The 17,946-nt window shown below is 45.2% G+C and overlaps 1 protein-coding gene across 2 annotated transcripts; it reads right to left on the minus strand.

The window, feature by feature from the left end:
• Positions 1 to 14,775: 14,775 nt before the first annotated feature.
• On the minus strand, positions 14,776 to 17,902 carry LOC129654803 (histone H3). 2 transcript variants are annotated; one of them, XM_055584492.1, is made up of 2 exons: positions 15,494 to 17,902; positions 14,776 to 15,149 (listed from the first exon to the last, which is right to left on the minus strand). In XM_055584492.1, the coding sequence occupies exon 1, from the start codon at positions 17,098 to 17,100 to the stop codon at positions 16,690 to 16,692; it is 411 nt and encodes a 136-aa protein (XP_055440467.1). In that variant the 5' UTR covers positions 17,101 to 17,902; the 3' UTR covers positions 14,776 to 15,149; positions 15,494 to 16,689. The 2 variants fall into 2 exon arrangements, with proteins under 2 accessions (XP_055440467.1, XP_055440468.1); XM_055584493.1 differs by having other exon boundaries at positions 14,779 to 15,149; positions 15,806 to 17,902.
• Between the last annotated feature and the right edge of the window lie 44 nt (positions 17,903 to 17,946).

Here is a 17,946-nt window from a genome sequence, read left to right on the forward strand (position 1 = left end):
CTTAGTATGTGTCTGTCAGATGTTGTTCTAGGTCCTTCACAGGTATTGACTCATTTAATCCTCACAAGAACTTTATGAAATAGTTACCATTATTGTCTCCCACTTTACAGGTGAGGAAACTGAGGCATAGAAAGGCTTCTCCTCAGAAACGCTCAAAGAATAAACTCTTAGTTCAATGTTTAAGGGACTTGAGAAAGGAAGATCCCTCTCCAAAAACCTGTATTTGGGGGGAAATACGTATGCTTTAAAATTAAAGAGAAATATCTACTTTAATATTTTACTTTAATTTCAGGATGCACCGTGGGTATACGTCTGGTGGAGGTGGTGGCTGAAAGTCTGTGTGTGGAGGGCTTTCATTTTCCAGAGGCCATAGCTCAACTCTGTTTAGTTTGTCCCCATAGTCATAGGGCTCACCAGCTGAAATACTTTTACTAAGATAAGAGAGCTTTGGTTACTGGTTGTGGGCTCCTCCTGGGCATGGTGTTTACTAGGAAGGAAGTTACAAAGTGAGGAAGGAGAAAGAAGTGCTAGAGTTGATATTTTAACTTTGGAGGGGAGGTGATTATTGATGGTGAGTTTTATTCTCCTAAAGAACCTCTTTGATCTCTTCTTTCTCCTTCTCAAACATCTCTATACATTTGCTTAGTGAAGTGAAAGTTGCTCAGTCGTGTCGGACTCTTTGCGACCCCATGGACTATACAGTCGGTGGAATTCTCCAGGCCAGAATACAGGAGTGGGTTGCCATTTCCTTCTCCAGGGGATCTTCCCAACCTAGGGATCAAGCCAGGTCTCCCACATTGCAGGCAGATTCTTTACCAGCTGAGCCACGAGGGAAGCCCAAGTTGGAGTTAATAACAATACTTGTTATAGTAATACTTGCTTCTACTTACTGAGCACTTAACTGTTTACCTTGTCCTCTGCTGAGTGGTTTACATGCATTGCCTCATTTAATCTTCACAGCCACCACTTAAGATACGTTCTGTCCTTATTTTATAAGTAAAGGAAATTGAATCTCAGAGAAGTTAAATAACTTGTCCAGGATCATTTTGGAAGTAAGTGGTGGACTACAACCCAATGTACACTATAAAACAGTTTGATATTCAAGGCCCTCCATAATCTGCCTCATCCTTCTTTCGCAGCTCTATCTCCTACTGCTATACATACAGGTTTTCTGCTCTAGTCATCTTCCTCTAAACCCATTTGCTGTTTCCCAGGACCATACTGCACTGCCCTTTCTTTCTGGCTTGGCCAGAGCTTGCTGTCAAGCCAAGGCCATAATCTTCCACCACCCCAAATGATACCTCTCAATTAATTTCTCTACCTTCATCTCTTCTTTAAAAATAGTAACAGAAAGAAATGGTTTACTGCGGCAATTGGCATACAATAAACTGTACATGTTTAAAATACAATTTGTTAAGTTTAAACATATGTATATACCCATGAAAACATCACTTCAATCAACATAAGGACATATCCATTTCCCCCCCACCCTCCACAAAAGGTTTCTTCATGCTGCTTATAGAATTCTTCCCTCCTGCCCACTTCATCAGTGTCCTCCTTTGACTCTGTTCCTGCCCTCAGGGAACCACTGGTTTGCTTTATATCATTATAGATAGTTTGTATCATACAATGGGTATCATTTGTATCTGGCTTCTTTCACTCAGCGTAAGATTCATTCATATTTAGGTGCATGTATCAGTAGTCCATTCCTTTGTATTGGTGAGTTGTATTGCATTTTATGGCCACAATTGATAATTTCAGTCACTTGATGGATAGTTGGGCTGTTTCCAGTCCTTTCTCCACCTTTTTTGTTTTTCCCCCCTTGGCTTCTCCGCATGGCAAGTGAGATCTTAGTTCCCCAATTAGGGATGGAACCTGTGCCCACTCCAGTGAAAGCATGGAGTCTTAACCACCGGACTGCCAGGGAGCCACCTTCCTCCGTTTTTTAATGCATTCCAACTTTGTGTCATGATGGTTCCACACTAAAATTTCTGCCTTCAAATGGGAAGGAGTTCAGAAGGGGGATAAGACATATACACAAATACCTATTCTATTCGAGTAGGACAAAGTATTAGGGTTTCACTTCTGTTATCCTAGGCTCAAAACCTCTCTAATCCATTTTATGTCCTGTGACTAGAGTAGTAGTCTATAGCACAGACCTGACTTTATCACCTACCTGCTCACAAACCTCCAGTGGCCTGCCTTACTGACATAGTTTCGCCTTCAAAAGAAAAAAAATGAAAGTAAAAAATTTAAAACTCTATCAGCAATTCTTAGTCATATTTGGTTGTACAACATGGTCTGGGTAACTCTGGTCCTTTAAAAGGGAGGCTAACATTGATCACAATATGGCTAATCAGTGATTGTGGCATAAGGGAGTAAGCCTGAGGGGCAGCTCTGTTCAGGTTGCAAAATTGACCTCTAGCTGAAAGACTATCCCTGTGACTAGGGAGACTAGGTTAATCATTCATTTAATATGGGTGATACAATCTACTTATTTTCAATCACCCATATTAAATGAATGATTAAACCTAGTCCCCCTAATTATTATCTAGTCCCTGATGGCTCGTTGGTGAAGAATCTGCCTGCCAAAGCAAGAAGCGTAAGAGACTTGGTTCAATCCCCGGGTGGAGAATATACCCTGGAGAAGGAAATGGCAACTCATTCCAGTATTATTGCCTGAGAAATCCCATGGACAGAGGAGTCTGGCAGGCTATGGGGTCGCAAAAGAGTCGACACAACTTAGCAAGTAAACAACCTGGGTTGAAAACCAAGGCTGCTTCTCTGCATTAGAGTGATTTAGGTCCTTTGGACAGGAAGAGGATATTTCATTCTTACTGATAAGATTTCACACAGCAAAAGTTTTTAAAAGACCATGGTTTCTCAGTGAGTAAGAAAGCTGTGGTCACATAAAGAAGGGGATTCTGATTCTTTGTAGCTACAGTTATATGTCCTTGGGACTTGTGTTTCCTCTAATTCTTTGACTAGATTATCCCAGCCTGATGAATGGCAGAACAGATTTTTTACTTTCTCAGTCCTAGCGAATGTCTACTTTCTCAGAATGCATGTAAGTGGTATTGTGCTTTATATTTTATTCTATTTTTTATTTTCTCCCTTTCTAACCTATATTTTAAACATTGACCTTTGCCTCTGTACTCCCACAAAAAACATCTGCATCTCTCTTTGCTATACATGTTGTGATATAAATGTGCACTCTGTTGACTGAAGTACTGCATTAAACTTCAAGAAGTACAAACAGCACACTTGATCCCCCTCTCTCCCAGTGAAAAGCACCCACATTTGCTCCAATTCCCCATCATCACAAAAATGCTGTTATAAACGTCATTGTTCATTTCCTTATGTAAACCTAGCCTATCCCTAATTTGGCATTTGAAGTCCCTGAAACTGGTCCTTAATGTCCCCAGCATGAAAAGCTCACTTCTCCTTATTGCCCTTTTACATGTTCATTTGTTTTCACTGTCCCTTCTGCCTGGATTATACCACCTTCCTTAGCCCCCAATCTGAACATGTCTCAAATCCTAAATATTCTTGAGAACCCACCTCAAATATCACCTCCTATGGGATGGGTTCCCTTGTTTGTTCAGCTGGAATTGAACAAACTTTCAATTTTCAATTCCTTTCCCTCTCAGCTCCCACAAGGCTCAACCTGCATTTCTCTTTGTCATCCTCCACAATAGGCCTTCCACTCTTGCTATTCACATGGGTATCACTTCCCCACAAAGACAGGCATCAGGTTGTGTGTACAAGAATAGAGAAATTCAGAAGGCATGTTTCCGAAAAATATTGACTTTAAAACATAAGATGAGTTTTACTTTATCCTTTGTAGTGTCCTCTAGCCACTGTTTTTTTAGCTGTGGGTTGTAACTTATTAGTGGGTTATGAAATTGGTTTTTGATAGAGATCACCTTTTTCTTCCCCCTTTTTAAGAAGAGAAGAGAAAAATATCAGAGTATATCACAAATAGTAAATATCATTTTGTGAAACCTATTATAATTTATATTCTTCTGTGAATGTGACTAAGAAGCAATGTAAAAGTGTTACTTACTGGGGGTTGAGGTTAGGAGAGGTCCCTTCTACTGTACTGAAAGGTCATAGAAAATGCCACTCCAGAATATGCCACTTTGGCATATTGATAATTTTGAGCTGTAGTCACTTAGAGGCTGACTTTCTCTGAACTCCCATTAGCTGCCTAAGAACAGATTTTCCAAAAGAAACTTGATTGTCATAAATGCCCTCCCCCAGGAATTACACTGAGCAGGAAAGATTGACTCATCACAGGAGAGGAGACCAGAAGTCGAGACCATACCTAGACCAGCTTTGTCACAAACTATCACATCTCCCTGGTGGCTCAGATGGTAAAGAATCTGCCCCCAATGTGGGAGACCCGGGTTTGATCCCTGTGTCAGGAAGATCCCCTGGAGAAGGAAATGGCCACCCACTCCAATATCCTTGCCTGGAGAATTCCATCGATACAGGAGCCTGATGGGCTACAATCTATGGGGTCGCAAAGAATAGGACACAGCTGTGTGACTTTCACTTTCACTATACCTCCCATCTATTATTCTAGGGCCTATTCCTTTCCCCTCAAAGGCATTTATTCTCCCTTAAGAGGCCTACATCTCCCATCCCCTTTCCCTATTAAGAATGATATTTAAGTCTGAATTCTAAGTCATCTTGGGGTGTTACCCAATTTTTTTTTTTCCTGAGTACTTACTGTGTATACATGAGGTATACATGTTAGCAAACTTCTGTTTGCTTTTTTCTCATTAATCTCTCTTTTATTATGGGGTCTCATCTAAAAATTGAAAAGGGCAAATTAGCTTTCCTCCCCTACAGTACATGTTTTGATGTTACTTGTAGCTATTGTATATATATCACATTTCCCTGAAACATTGACTTTAATACAAAAAACTAAGAAAAAGGTAAAATACAAAGCTTAGATTCAAATTCCATCTTGGCCTTGTTTTAGCTGGGTGACTCACATTCCTAGGTGTCTTGTCTTCACCAGAAATTTTCTTTTCTGTAAGAAAACAAACAAACCCTCTTCATTTCCTGGGTTGTGGAATCAAATGAAAGGACGTAAGTGAATGGTTTTTGTGATTCGTAAGGCACCCAGGAACCCAAATAGTCCTAATGTTGGCTGCAGTCTAGCAGAATCTCAAGATGCTAATCATCTAGAGATGAGATAATGTACTAATTGTTTCCCATGTATTAGGCTTTTCACAACATGATTGTACTGTTGCCAAAGGGAATATTTAGGACTTGTATCAATTAGTGTTCATCATAATGTTAATTGAGTAATAATTATTAATTCATTGCCATGTTGAAACTGCTGTTAAGTATTTCGCATTAACTGTATTTATCTCATTTTATTCCTATGGTAATTCTATGAAGTGTATACATTTATTGTCACTGTTTTACAGATATTGAAACTGAGACCCTGAACTCTTATTCTAGCTCTATGTCTTTTCTCTTTTAGCTTTTCCCAGACAAATGAATCTGGGGAACAATCTACTGTTGCCCAGACAGTTCAGGCCATCTCCTGGTTAGCAGAGGCCTTTAGCCAAGGGCCAAAGACATCTCCCTGTACTGCCTCTCAAGCCTGGGCTTCCCCAAGTGGAGATGCAGCCTTCTCTCTAGCCTCCACACTCACGGACACAGGGAGCATTAGTAAAAATGCAGACTCTCACTCTTAGCTTTAATACTCAGGTGTAAGTGACTGACTGAGGGCCTTTTGGAGGTGAAGGCTTCATGGGCACCTAGTGAGGGAAACCAGGGGAAGTATGGGCCTGCTTCCAGAGGTGCATAGAGCTCAGAACTCAGCATCAATAGTGGGTTGAATAGTGTCCCCCCAAAATGTTCAAGTCCACCCAGAAACTCAGAATGTGACTTTAGTTGGAAATTCAGTCTTTGCAGACATAACTAAGGGTCTTGAGATTAAATCATCCTGGATTGAGGATGTGATAAGTGAAAGGAAGAGGCAGAATTGGACACAGAGATTCAGGGAAGAGGGTCTGGGAAGACAAAGGCAGAAACTGGAGTTATACTGCCAGAGGTCAAGGAACAGTAACCACTGGAAGCTGAAAGAGGCAAGAAAGCATTCTCCCCTAGAAGCTCTGGAGAGAGGATGGCTCTGCTGAGACTTTGTTTTCAGACTCCTGATTTCCAGAACTGTGAGAATATCAACTTCTATTGTTTTAAAATACCAACTCTCTAGTAATTCTCTATGGCAGCCCTAAGGGAAAAAGCACAGCTCCCTGGCAGCAGTCTGGGTGTGAGCTGTCCAGAAGCGCAAGAAGAGCTCTGCTCTTCTTGCCACTGCTGCAGACCACAGCAGAGTCAACCTGGGCCCTTTCTGTCCTGGCGTGGCCTCAGGGAGCTCTCTAGATGTCCATGTCTAGGAGAGGTCAACCACTGTCTAGGGGCCTTTGGTAACACTTGTGAAGATAGAGATGCCCTGAGGAACTCTGGGTTAAGCTGGTCAAGGGGCTCATGAAGAGGACAATCTGTTTGCTGTGGAACACCAAGTCTCCCAATCCAGAAGCCTTTTTTTCTCCTCTACTCTCTTCCTTCCCTCCCTCTCACCTTTCTTCCAAGTGTATTGCACACTCTGTTCCTAATCACACTCAGATCTCCCTTCCCACAAATTAAAAAAAACAAACAAACGTGTCTTTCATGAATGACAGGATGGTATATTATTTTCCCATTCAAACTAACACATTACCACATATTTAGTGGACTAAAACAACACAGATTTATTCTCTTATAGTTTTGGAGGCCAGAAGCCAAAAATGAGTCCTAAGGGGCCAAAAATCAAGTGTCAGAAAGACTGATTTCTTCAGGAGGCTCTGTGGAAAGAGTCCATTCCTTGTCTCTTCTAGCTTCTAGAGGCTGCTGGCATTTCTTGGTTCCTGGCCTCATCATCCCATCTGGGCTTCCGTCATTACATCATCAGATGAAAGGTTGTTGTTGAATCACACGAAGACACCAGGATTCTTGGCCCCTGGAGGAGAAGAATTCAATCCGGGGCCAGAGACGAGGCTTGATCGCTCAGAGCTTTTGTGTAATAAAGTTTTCTTAAAGTATAAAGGAGATAGAAAAAGCTTCTGACATAGGCATCAGAAGGGGGCAGAAAGAGTACCCGCTTGCTAGTGTTAGCAATGAAGTTATATACTCTCCAATGAATCCAAAGAATGTCTGGAGGTTATAAAGACCTCACCAGACCTACTCCCATAATTTACATTTTAAGATAACAGAATTAGCCAGAAGGTTTAATCCAGAGACTGTCCTTAATCCAGAGACTGTCCTCAGGCAGGATACATTATTGTTATATAATCCTAAGGAATGTAGGGAAGGAAAAAAAAAGTTTGTCCTTTCTTTCTCCTTGAGAATTCCAGACCCCTCTCTCCTTGGGGACCCCTAGACTCCTTATCAACCTGCCTAGGGAATGACTCTCTCAATCAGCTCCTCCCAATTTAGCCTCCTGCCTCCCTCTAATAAGGTCTGTTATGGCTACATTTAAGGCCCACAGCGATCAATGTAAAGAAATAGAGGAAAACAATAGAATGGGAAAGACTAGAGGTCTCTTCAAGAAAATTAGAGATACCAAGGGAATATTTCATGCAAAGATGGGCTCAATAAAGGACAGAAATGGTATGCACCTAACAGAAGCAGAAGATATTAAAAAGAGGTGGCAAGAATACACAGAAGAACTATACAAAAAAGATCTTCATGACCCAGATAACCACGATGGTGTGATCACTCACCTAGAGCCAGACATCCTGGAATGTGAAGTCAAGTGGGCCTTAGGAAGCATCACTATGAACAAAGCTAGTGGAGGTGATGGAATTCCAGTTGAGCTATTTCAAATCCTAAAAGATGATGCTGTGAAAGTGCTGCACTCAATACACCAGCAAATTTGGAAAACTCAGCAGTGGCCACAGGACTGGAAAAGGTAAGTTTTCATTCCAATTCCAAAGAAAGGCAATGCCAAAGAATGCTCAAACTACTGCACAATTGCACTCATCTCACACGCTAGTAAAGTAATGCTCAAAATTCTCCAAGCCAGGCTTCAGCAATACGTGAACTGTGAACTTCCAGATGTTCAAGCTAGTTTTAGAAAAGGCAGAGGAACCAAAAGATCAAATTGCCAACATGCACTGGATCATCGAAAAAGCAAGAGAGTTCCAGAAAAACATCTATTTCTGCTTTATTGCTTATGCCAAAGCTTTTGACTGTGTGGATCACAATAAACTGTGGAAAATTCTTCAAGAGATGCGAATACCAGACCACCTGACCTGCTTCTTGAGAAACCTGTATGCAGGTCAGGAAGCAACAGTTAGAACTCGACATGAAACAACAGACTGGTTCCAAATAGGTCAAGGCTGTATATTGTCATCCTGCTTATTTAATTTATATGCAGAGTACATCATGAGAAATGCTGGGCTGGATAAAGCACAAGCTGGAATCAAGATTGCCGGGAGAAATATCAATAACCTCAGATACCCAGATGACACCACTCTTGTGACAGAAAGCAAAAAAGAACTAAAGAACCTCTTGATGAAAGTGAAAGAAGAGAGTGAAAAGGTTGGCCTAAAGCTCAACATTCAGAAAACTAAGATCATGGCATCTGGCCCCACCTCTTCATGGCAAATAGATGGGAAAACAGTGGAAACAGTGGCTGACTTTATTTTTGGGGGCTGCAAAATCACTGCCCATAGTGATTGCAGCCATGAAATTAAAAGACGCTTACTCCTTGGAAGGAAATTTATGACCAGCCTACACAGCATCTTAAAAAGTAGAGACATTACTTTGCCAACAAAGGTCCATCTAGTCAAAGCTATGGTTTTTCTAGTAGTCGTGTATGGATGTGAGAGTTGGACTATAAAGAAAGCTGAGCGCCCAAGAATTGATGCTTTTGAACTGTGGTGTTGGAGAAGACTCTTGAGAGTCCCTTGGACTGCAAGGAGATCCAACCAGTCCATCCTAAAGGAGATCAGTCTTGAGTGTTCATTGGAAGGACTGATGTTGAAGCTGAAACTCCAATACTTTGGCCACCTGATGCAGAGAACTGACTCATTGGAAAAGACCCTGATGCTGGGAAAGGTTGAGGGCAGGAGGAAAAAGGGGATGGCAGAGGATGAGATGGTTGGATGCTATCACCAACTCAATAGACATGGGTTTGGGTGGACTCCAGGAGTTGGTGAGGGAGGCCTGGCATGCTGCAGTTCATGGGGTCGCAAAGAGTCAGACATGACTGAGTGACTGAACTGAACTGATAATCCAAGATAATCTCCCTCCCTCAAGGTCCTTAATCACATTGGCCAAGTCCCTTTGTCATATAAGGTAACAATATGTTCAGAGATTCCAGGGATTAGGATACAGTCATGCTAATGGGGGGAGGATCTATTATTCAGTCTACTACAAATATGGTAAATAATCCACCTGTAATGTGGGAGACCTGGGTTCGATCCCTGGTTTGGGAAGATCCCCTGGAGAAGGGAAAGGCTATCCACTCCAGTATTCTGGCCTGGAGAATTCCATGGACTGTACACAGTCCATGGGTTGCAAACAGTTGGACACAACTGAGCGACTTGCTCTGCACTGCACTACAAATATGAACCCCTCCCTAAAGCATCTCCCTTCAAGCACTGATCCCATTAAGTGGGTTGTGTGTGTGGGCTCAGTCCTTTCAGTTGTGTCTGACTCTTTGCAACCCTATGGACTGTAGCTTTCCAGATTCCTCTGTCCATGGGATTCTCCAGGCAAGAATATTGGGGTGGGTTGCCATGCCCTCCTCCAGGCAGTCTTCCTGACCGAGGGATTGAACCCACATCTCCTGCATTGCAGGCAGATTCTTTACTGCTAAGCCACCTGTACAGCCCATTAAGTAGGTTAGTAGTGGTGAACTCTGCCCTCAGAGAAGGTCACTGGAAATAGGCTAACAGTTGGCTTTAGCCATTTGTGGGCAAGGGTTAGAGCCCAGGCAGGCTACCTTCTACCCTCTTCTAGGGCAACCTGCAGGAAATTTCTTCTAGACTTGCTGTTGGCCTGCAAATTCCTGAGAGTTCCCTAAGAGTTAGAAGGGGCCTGGATCAGTTCAGTTCAGTTCAGTCACTCAGTTGTGTCCTACTCTTTGTGACCCCATGGACTGAGGCATGCCAGGCCTCCCTGTCCATCACCAACTCCTGGAGTTTACTCAAACTCATGTCCATTGAGTCGGTGATGCCATCCAACAATCTCATCCTCTGCTGTCCCCTTCTCCTCCTGCCCTCAACCTTTCCCAGCATCAGGGTCTTTTCCAATGAGTCAGTTCTTTGCATCCAGTGGCCAAAGTATTGGAGTTTCAGCTTCAATATCAGTCCTTTCAATGAACACCCAGGACTGATCTCCTTTAGGATGGACTGGTTGGATCTCCTTGCAGTCCGAGGGACTCTCAAGAGTCTTCTCCAACACCACAGTTCAAAAGCATCAATTCTTGGGCGCTCAGCTTTCTTTATAGTCCAACTCTCACATCCATACACGACTACTAGAAAAACCATAGCTTTGACTAGATGGACCTTTGTTGGCAAACTAATGTCTCTGCTTTTTAATATGCTGTCTAGGTTTGTCATAACTTTCCTTCCAAAGGGCAAGCATCTTTTAATTTCATGGCTGCAATCATCTGCAGTGATTTTGGAGCTCAAGAAAATAAAGTCTGTCACTGTTTCCATTGTTTCCCCATCTATTTCCCATGAAGAGGTGGGACCAGATGCCATGATCTTAGTTTTCTGAATCTTGAGCTTTAGGCCAACCTTTTCACTCTCTTCTTTCACTTTCATCAAGAGGTTCTTTAGTTCTTTTTTGCTTTCTGCCATAAGGGTGGTGTCATCTGGGTATCTGAGGTTATTGATACTTCTCCTGGCAATCTTGATTCCAGCTTGTGCTTCATCCAGCCCAGCATTTCTCATGATGTACTCTGCATATAAGTTAAATAAGCAGGGTGATAATATACAGTTTGATATACTCCTTTCCCTATTTGGAACCAGTCTGTTGTTCCATGTCGAATTCTAACTGTTGCTTCCTTACCTGCATACAGATTTCTCAAGAGTCAGGTCAGGTGATCTGGTATTCCCGTCTCTGGTATTCCCAATTTTCCACAGTTTGTTGTGATCCACATAGTCAAAGGCTTTGGCATAGTCAATAAAGCAGAAGTAGATGTTTTTCTGGAACTCTCTTGCTTTTTCGATGATCCAATGGATGTTGGCAACTTGATCTCTGGTTCCTCTGCCTTTTCTAAATCCAGCTTGAACATCTGGAAGTTCACGGTTCTCATACTGTTGAAGCCTGGCTTGGATAATTTTGAGCATTACTTTGCTAGCATGTGAGATGAGTGCAATTGTGTGGTAGTTTGAACATTCAAAAGGATACTAGGTCCTTTTGAGTGAGGATTCAGAAGCCAAGGTTTTAGATCCCTCATGAAACAAACATTTCTTGACCATGTAGGCACTGTCAGGATGCTGACCTACAGAGACGAAAAGGACCAAATGCCCACTCTGAAGGAACTCAGAATCTAGTGAGGAACTAGAATGATAAACTAATCCTAGAGGAATTGCTAAAATGGAGGACCTGTATGCTTGTTGCTTCCCTGGTGGCTTAGCTGGTAAAGAACCCACCTGCAATGTGGGAGACCTGGGTTTGATCCCTGGGTTGGGAAAATCCCCTGGAGAAAGGAACAGGTACCCACTCCAGTATTCTGGCCTAGAGAATTCCATGGGTTGTATAGTCCATGGGGTGGCAAAGAGTCAGACACAACTGAGCGATTTTCATTACATGCTTATTGGAACCCGAGGAGAATGCTGCCTTTTGGCCTGAGGAGTGAGAGGGTTGTTGTTGTTGGGGGCGGTGGTGGCAGGGCGCAGAAGGGAAACATCACAGGGCTGAAGTCTACAGACTAAACAGTAGGCTTGCACAGGAGGGGCACATATCTGGACAGAAAAAAGGGTTTTGCCAAGTCATGGAAGTGGGAATTGAAGACACTGGGCAGGGCCAGAATAAACTTGTGCAACTTCTGCTTACTGAACCATGGAAAACTGTTTTTTGGAACTCAGGAAAAGCCCTGGAGGCTAAAGCCTTCCTACAAACAAGAGGTCAGGGAGCACAGGAGGGGATGGCCGGCTCAGGAAAGCCCAACAGGGTCCTGCTTGGTTTCACTAGGGAAATAGCTAGTTAACATCTAATCAAACCCAAGGAAGATGTATAACTTTGGATGTATAAGGAGGTTTACCTTTATAATTTTGTTCAATTTTCTAAATTGCTAATAATAGCATTATAATTTTTTCTAGGGTTTATTTTGAATCATACACTGCTTGTCCCTTTACGGGAACTGTTCCTTTAAATATTTCCAAACACCACTACCAGGCTAGTCCCATTATCTCCATTTTACAGATGAGGAACTGAGGCCTGGTGAGATGAAGCATCTTGCCACAGTCATGCAGGTAGTAAGAGAGAGAACCAGGACTCAAAGTCACGTCTGGGGCCTTGCACTTAGCCTCTGCCTCTCTGTACTGATTCTTATATGTGGGTTCCATTCTGAAGGTAATGGGGTGGAGGGCATGGAAAGACTGTACAGTGCATGAGGGGCAAGCTCAGCTCTGGCATTGGGTGGAGATGTTTCTCCACTTGATGATAGGAGACAGGTGGAGACTGGGTAAGCAGGTGGAGAAGGTTGCACTGAAGCAGTGGGGCCATCAACCTGGGGTTCAATCATGCACCCTCTGGCATTTCCCCTCCCAGCTTCCAGAATGTGCCCTTTACTTGGTGTTTCCTGCTTCACGTGAACTTTGGAGCCCCAGCACTTTGGTCAGAATCCTTTGCCCTAGCTGTGAAAGCTTGGGCAAAATACTCAAGGTTTCCTAGTCTAGAATGAGAATAAGCTGTTTACTTCCCTTGCAGGGTTGTCTTGGTGATTAAAAGAGATACAAAACATAAAGCATGGTCAGAGTGCCTGTGTTGACCATTTTTGCCTCTTTGGGACACTCTCTTCCGGTGGCTGTCTTGTATTTCTGGCTGTTCTGTCTCTTGATGTTCTCTTCATCTATGAGCCCCATCACTGTTCCTCCTTGCCTGTCTTCTCTTCTGACTCCTGGGTGCATGAGTGCTAAGTCTCTTCAGTCTGACTCTTCACAACCCTGTGGACTGTAGCCCACTAGGCTCCTCTGTCCATGAAGATCTCATCTAATTTTCTGCCTTCTATTATCCTTATTTATCTCCTAAGGACTTCCCCCAGAGTAGCTCCAGCTGAGCCCCTTTACGGATTAAATTAATATTCCTAACTCCTGGTGAATGTATTATAGATGGATAACCGGAATCTCAGCTATAATGTTGCAAAGGACTTATTGCAGCTTTTTGGTTCCAAAAGCAATTTCTTCTCTCTAAATTCTCTATCTTAGTGAAATCTACCATTATCTCCTGGCTTCTCAAGCCAAGGAGAGGCTCCTTCCTCTCTTGCATTCTCCAAATACCTATATCACCAAATATTATCAAATTTACTTTCTATAATTCTCTCAAGTCCATCACTTTATCTCTGTCCACTCTTAGCCACTGCCTTAGCTGAGGCCACCATCAGCTCTGATTAAAGGACCCAAAGTCCAGCAAACAAGCCAATTCCATGGCCAACTTTTTCTGGAAACAGGCTGCACATGATGAAACTTTTAAAAAGAATGTGAATTGATTTTTGCTTGAGTTTCTTTTTTGTCATCTGAAATTGGGAAATTATTTAAGTACCTAAAATAATCAAATTTTGATATTGCCATTAAAAATATTGGGTACTACCTCACCCTAGTTTTGCAAACAATGAAGACATTCCAAAAGTTTTCTACTAGGCTTAGGAAGTTTGACCTTCACAGAATAGTGGTAAGAATGTCAACTTTGTCCTATTGCCCAAAAGGTATCAATGTTTGCTGAGTGGCTCAGTTGTGTCCTGCAACCCCAGGCTCCTCTGTCCATGAAATTTTCCAGTAAAGAATACTAGAGCGGGTTGCCATTTCCTACTCCAGTGGCTCTTCCTCACCCCGGGATGGAACCTGTGTCCCTTGCATCTACTACATGATAAGGGGATTCTTTACTACGGAGCCAAATCTGTCACTAAAATGCCTGTGGCAGTTTGGGAAGCCCTGAAGGCACTGGAGAATTCCTCAGTCCTCCTAGAACATGCTCACAGTGAGAACCAGATTCTGTTGTCATAAGCTTGTGGGGCAAATCCCCAAGATGACTGCTAATTGGTGAGGCCATAGTATCTTGCCAAGGCCTGACCCTCCACTAGGTGAGAAGGATTGGGTCACACAGGTCCCACTTTCTCAGAAAGTGAGTGTGCAGACACCAGAGATGAGTGAAAATGCACTCAGGGGAATAGAAATTGAAGTAAACACACTGTTGAAAACTTTTGCCCCTTGCAAGGAGTTGGGAGTGGGGGAGGGCAAAGAAGAGCTGTGTGGACTGTAGCTTCTGACAGTAGGTACCCAGTTTTTAGCCCCAGGCTCACAAAGATTTTCAGAAAAGGCCCTGTTATGGGCTGAATTGTGTCCCCCACCCACCCATTCATATGTCGAGGCCCTTTCCTAGTACCTCAGATGTGACTCTACTTGGGGACAGGACCTCTAAAGTGGCGATTAAGATTAAAATGGTGTCATTAAGATAGGTCCTCATCCAATATGATTGGTATCTTTATGAGAGAAGGGGATCAGGACACAGACAGCAGAGGGACAGTCTTGTGAGGACACAATGAGAAGGCAGTCATCTGCAAGCCAAAGAGACAGGTCTCAGAAGAAATCAAACCAACTGATATCTTTTTTTGAATTTGTTCATTTACTTTATTTACTTGGCTACATTGGGTCTTAGTTGTGGCAAAGCATGTGGGATCTTAGCTCCCCAAACACGGATCGAACCTGTATCCCCTGCATAGCAAGGTGGATTCTTAACCACTGGATCACCAGGGAAGTCCCCCTGTTGACTGTGCTGAGACACAAAACCCCCGAACTCTGACGTCTTCAGGTGCAAACAGGTCATACTCAAGGTTAGAAATAGGTGGTTTCTGAGTCTCGTGTAACATGGCCTCTGCTCTCCACCCCCCGAGGTGAACAGCTTTGTTCCTAAAAGACAGAAAGAGACCTTAGACTTCCACTGTCCCGAGGTGCAGGAATCCACTCCTCTGAGGCAGCGTCAAATCTCTGCTCTCAAATCCTGAGGCCGGGGGATGGCTGCAAGAGGGAGGCTCTGTTGCAGGCTCTGTTCTGCCTTCCATTGGTTCAGTGCCTCCCTCCGCTTCAATTCCGAGAGCCTTGAGCTGAATAACTTCTCAAATAACTAAACAGAGCTCAGGCCTGTGCACCTCAGGATGTCTCCAGGAAGAATCCGTCTCCTGCTGTGGAGCGGAGAACAATACCGACAAGACCGAGTCGTCAGGTAGTGACCTAGATTATGGTGGCCTACGAACCCCGGTCCATTCATCCTCTTCCCCTTGCTGTTCCTTCGGGCAGGTCAAACCCACTCGACTGTCCGAACTGAATGCCCGGCCGGAGACACAAGATCATTCTCCATCCTTTGGTCTATTCCAGCGCAGAGCTAGTGGTACTTGTCTGAGTTGTGTTGGTATTTGAAAGGAGCAAGGTTGAGGAAAGTGAGAATGTCAAGGGCTTAAAATACTAGGCAAAATCGTTCAGGCTTGCCCGGGGATCTTGACAGAAGGTAGGGTAAGGGGATGAATAGCATCCGCTAATGTTTTCCCTGAGGGAAGTCCTAGCATTACCGTCATTCAACCTGCAGCCAGGGTCAGGAATGCCGCACTTTACCCCGCAGAAATAGGCCCGGACCGAGGAGGCGATTTCCCTCCCTCCCAAGCGGGAGATCCACGCCAGCGGGAGGGGCCCTTTCCGGCGCAGGTGAGGAGGTCAGATCTGCGCCCGGTTCTCAGCCGCCTAAAAAGCCAGCCCGGACTGCTCTAGCCCGCGAATCCCGAGTCCTCTAATCGCTCCGCCTCCCCTGCCCCCAACCACGCTCCCGGGACAAATTACTGTTCTGGGCTACAACCCAGCTCCAAGACTCTCAGGAAGAGCACGAGCCTACCGGACGTCTTGGCCGCGCCCAAGAAAGCAGCGGCAGCCTCGCCAGTTCAGATAGGCACTTGACACTCCGGAAGACGGCCAGCAAGCAGGGGCTTAAACCGGTTACATGGCCTTTAGCCTTTGTGTTGGGAGTCGTGTTTTGCGCACTCTAGTGTCCTCCCGTCCCTAGCGCGCCTTCCCCTCCCGGAGCGTGGAAGGGCCTGCCAGAAGGAAATCTGGCCACCTCTAAGCGGCGAACTTGGACGTTCTAGGGCGCCCAGGGAAGCAGCGGCAACCCGCCAGCCCAGACAAGCACACTGACCCATCTCTTAAGTTACTGACATCTGGGAAGGCAGCAGCGAGCAAGGGTTTAGAGTGGATAACTGGCCTTTAGCTTATGTCTGTTGGGAGTCCAGAGCTTTGCGCGCTCTAAGGTCCTCCCGTCTTGAGCGCGCCCTACACTCCCGGAGTATGCGAACGCCTGCCTAAAGAGCGTGGACAAGTGACACAGCTTCTTTCAAGTGTAGTCGTGGGTGGCTCTGAAAAGAGCCTTTGGATTTGATGGAACCTCGAGCACAGCGCACACTTCTTAAGCCCGCTCCCCGCGGATGCGGCGAGCCAGCTGGATGTCTTTGGGCATGATGGTCACGCGCTTGGCGTGGATGGCGCACAGGTTCGTGTCTTCAAACAGCCCCACCAGGTAGGCCTCGCTCGCCTCCTGCAGCGCCATCACGGCCGAGCTCTGGAAGCGCAGATCGGTCTTAAAGTCCTGCGCGATCTCGCGCACCAGCCGCTGGAACGGCAGCTTGCGGATCAGCAGCTCGGTCGACTTCTGGTAGCGCCGGATCTCCCGCAGGGCCACGGTACCCGGCCGGTAGCGATGCGGCTTCTTGACGCCGCCCGTGGCCGGCGCGCTCTTGCGAGCCGCCTTGGTGGCCAGCTGCTTCCGCGGGGCCTTGCCACCGGTCGACTTGCGGGCAGTCTGCTTTGTACGAGCCATAGCGAACCAAGAGGCGAACTTACGGGACCAGCGCCGCGCAGGAAGAGTAACCAGGGGTGCGGCCGCTGCAGCAGTCTTTATAGGCAGTCTTTTCCCAGTTGGGCGGGACAATACTTGAAAGTCCCGCGCTGGCTATCCATTGGCTGAGACGTCATCCTCTTTTGCGCCACTGGCTTGGGCCGATTCCTCCCTACCCCCGCCGCCCCGCCACCCCGCCACCCCGCCACCCATTCGCCTCCCTTTCTACTTTCCCGTTTGCCTAGTTTTTCCCCTCCTCGGTTTTCATTTATTTCAGGGTGAGAGTCATATTTGAGATCAGCTGTGACAATGTTCCTTCTCAGTCCCTTAGAACACACTACGTAGGATACCCTCTTGCTTTCTACGCTAACTCCCAAACTGAACCTCGACCTGTTTGCACCACCCCCGCCCCCAGCACCCTGAACGCAGTTACCTTTCCAAGTCCCCTAGCCTAGTTGGCTGGACGGATCTTGGTTTGTTTTCCTCCTTTCGGTGCTTTAAAGATCGGAAAGTTATCTCCCCCGCAGCAGGGCGCGAGATCCCGTTTCCAAAAGCCGAACTGGGGACCTCTATCTCCACCGCTACGGTACCTTTATCCCTTTAAGATTTAAGTCAAACACCCAGGTCCGTCAACTTCTTCAAATCTGTCCGCTTCCCTAACACACTGGGGTGTCCGAGATGTATGCGTGTGCGAGGGAACATCCCGCTGATACTTAGACCTCAAGTTGGGCAAAGGCCTGGGGAACAACTGGTGTTGAACCCTAGACATCCGACTCCCAAACAGAAACCATCGCGGAGCACTTAGAACTGAAGCGACCGTGGCGCGCT

Source organism: Bubalus kerabau, chromosome 6 (genome assembly GCF_029407905.1).
Source record: "Bubalus kerabau isolate K-KA32 ecotype Philippines breed swamp buffalo chromosome 6, PCC_UOA_SB_1v2, whole genome shotgun sequence".
Classification (NCBI taxonomy): domain Eukaryota; kingdom Metazoa; phylum Chordata; class Mammalia; order Artiodactyla; family Bovidae; genus Bubalus; species Bubalus kerabau.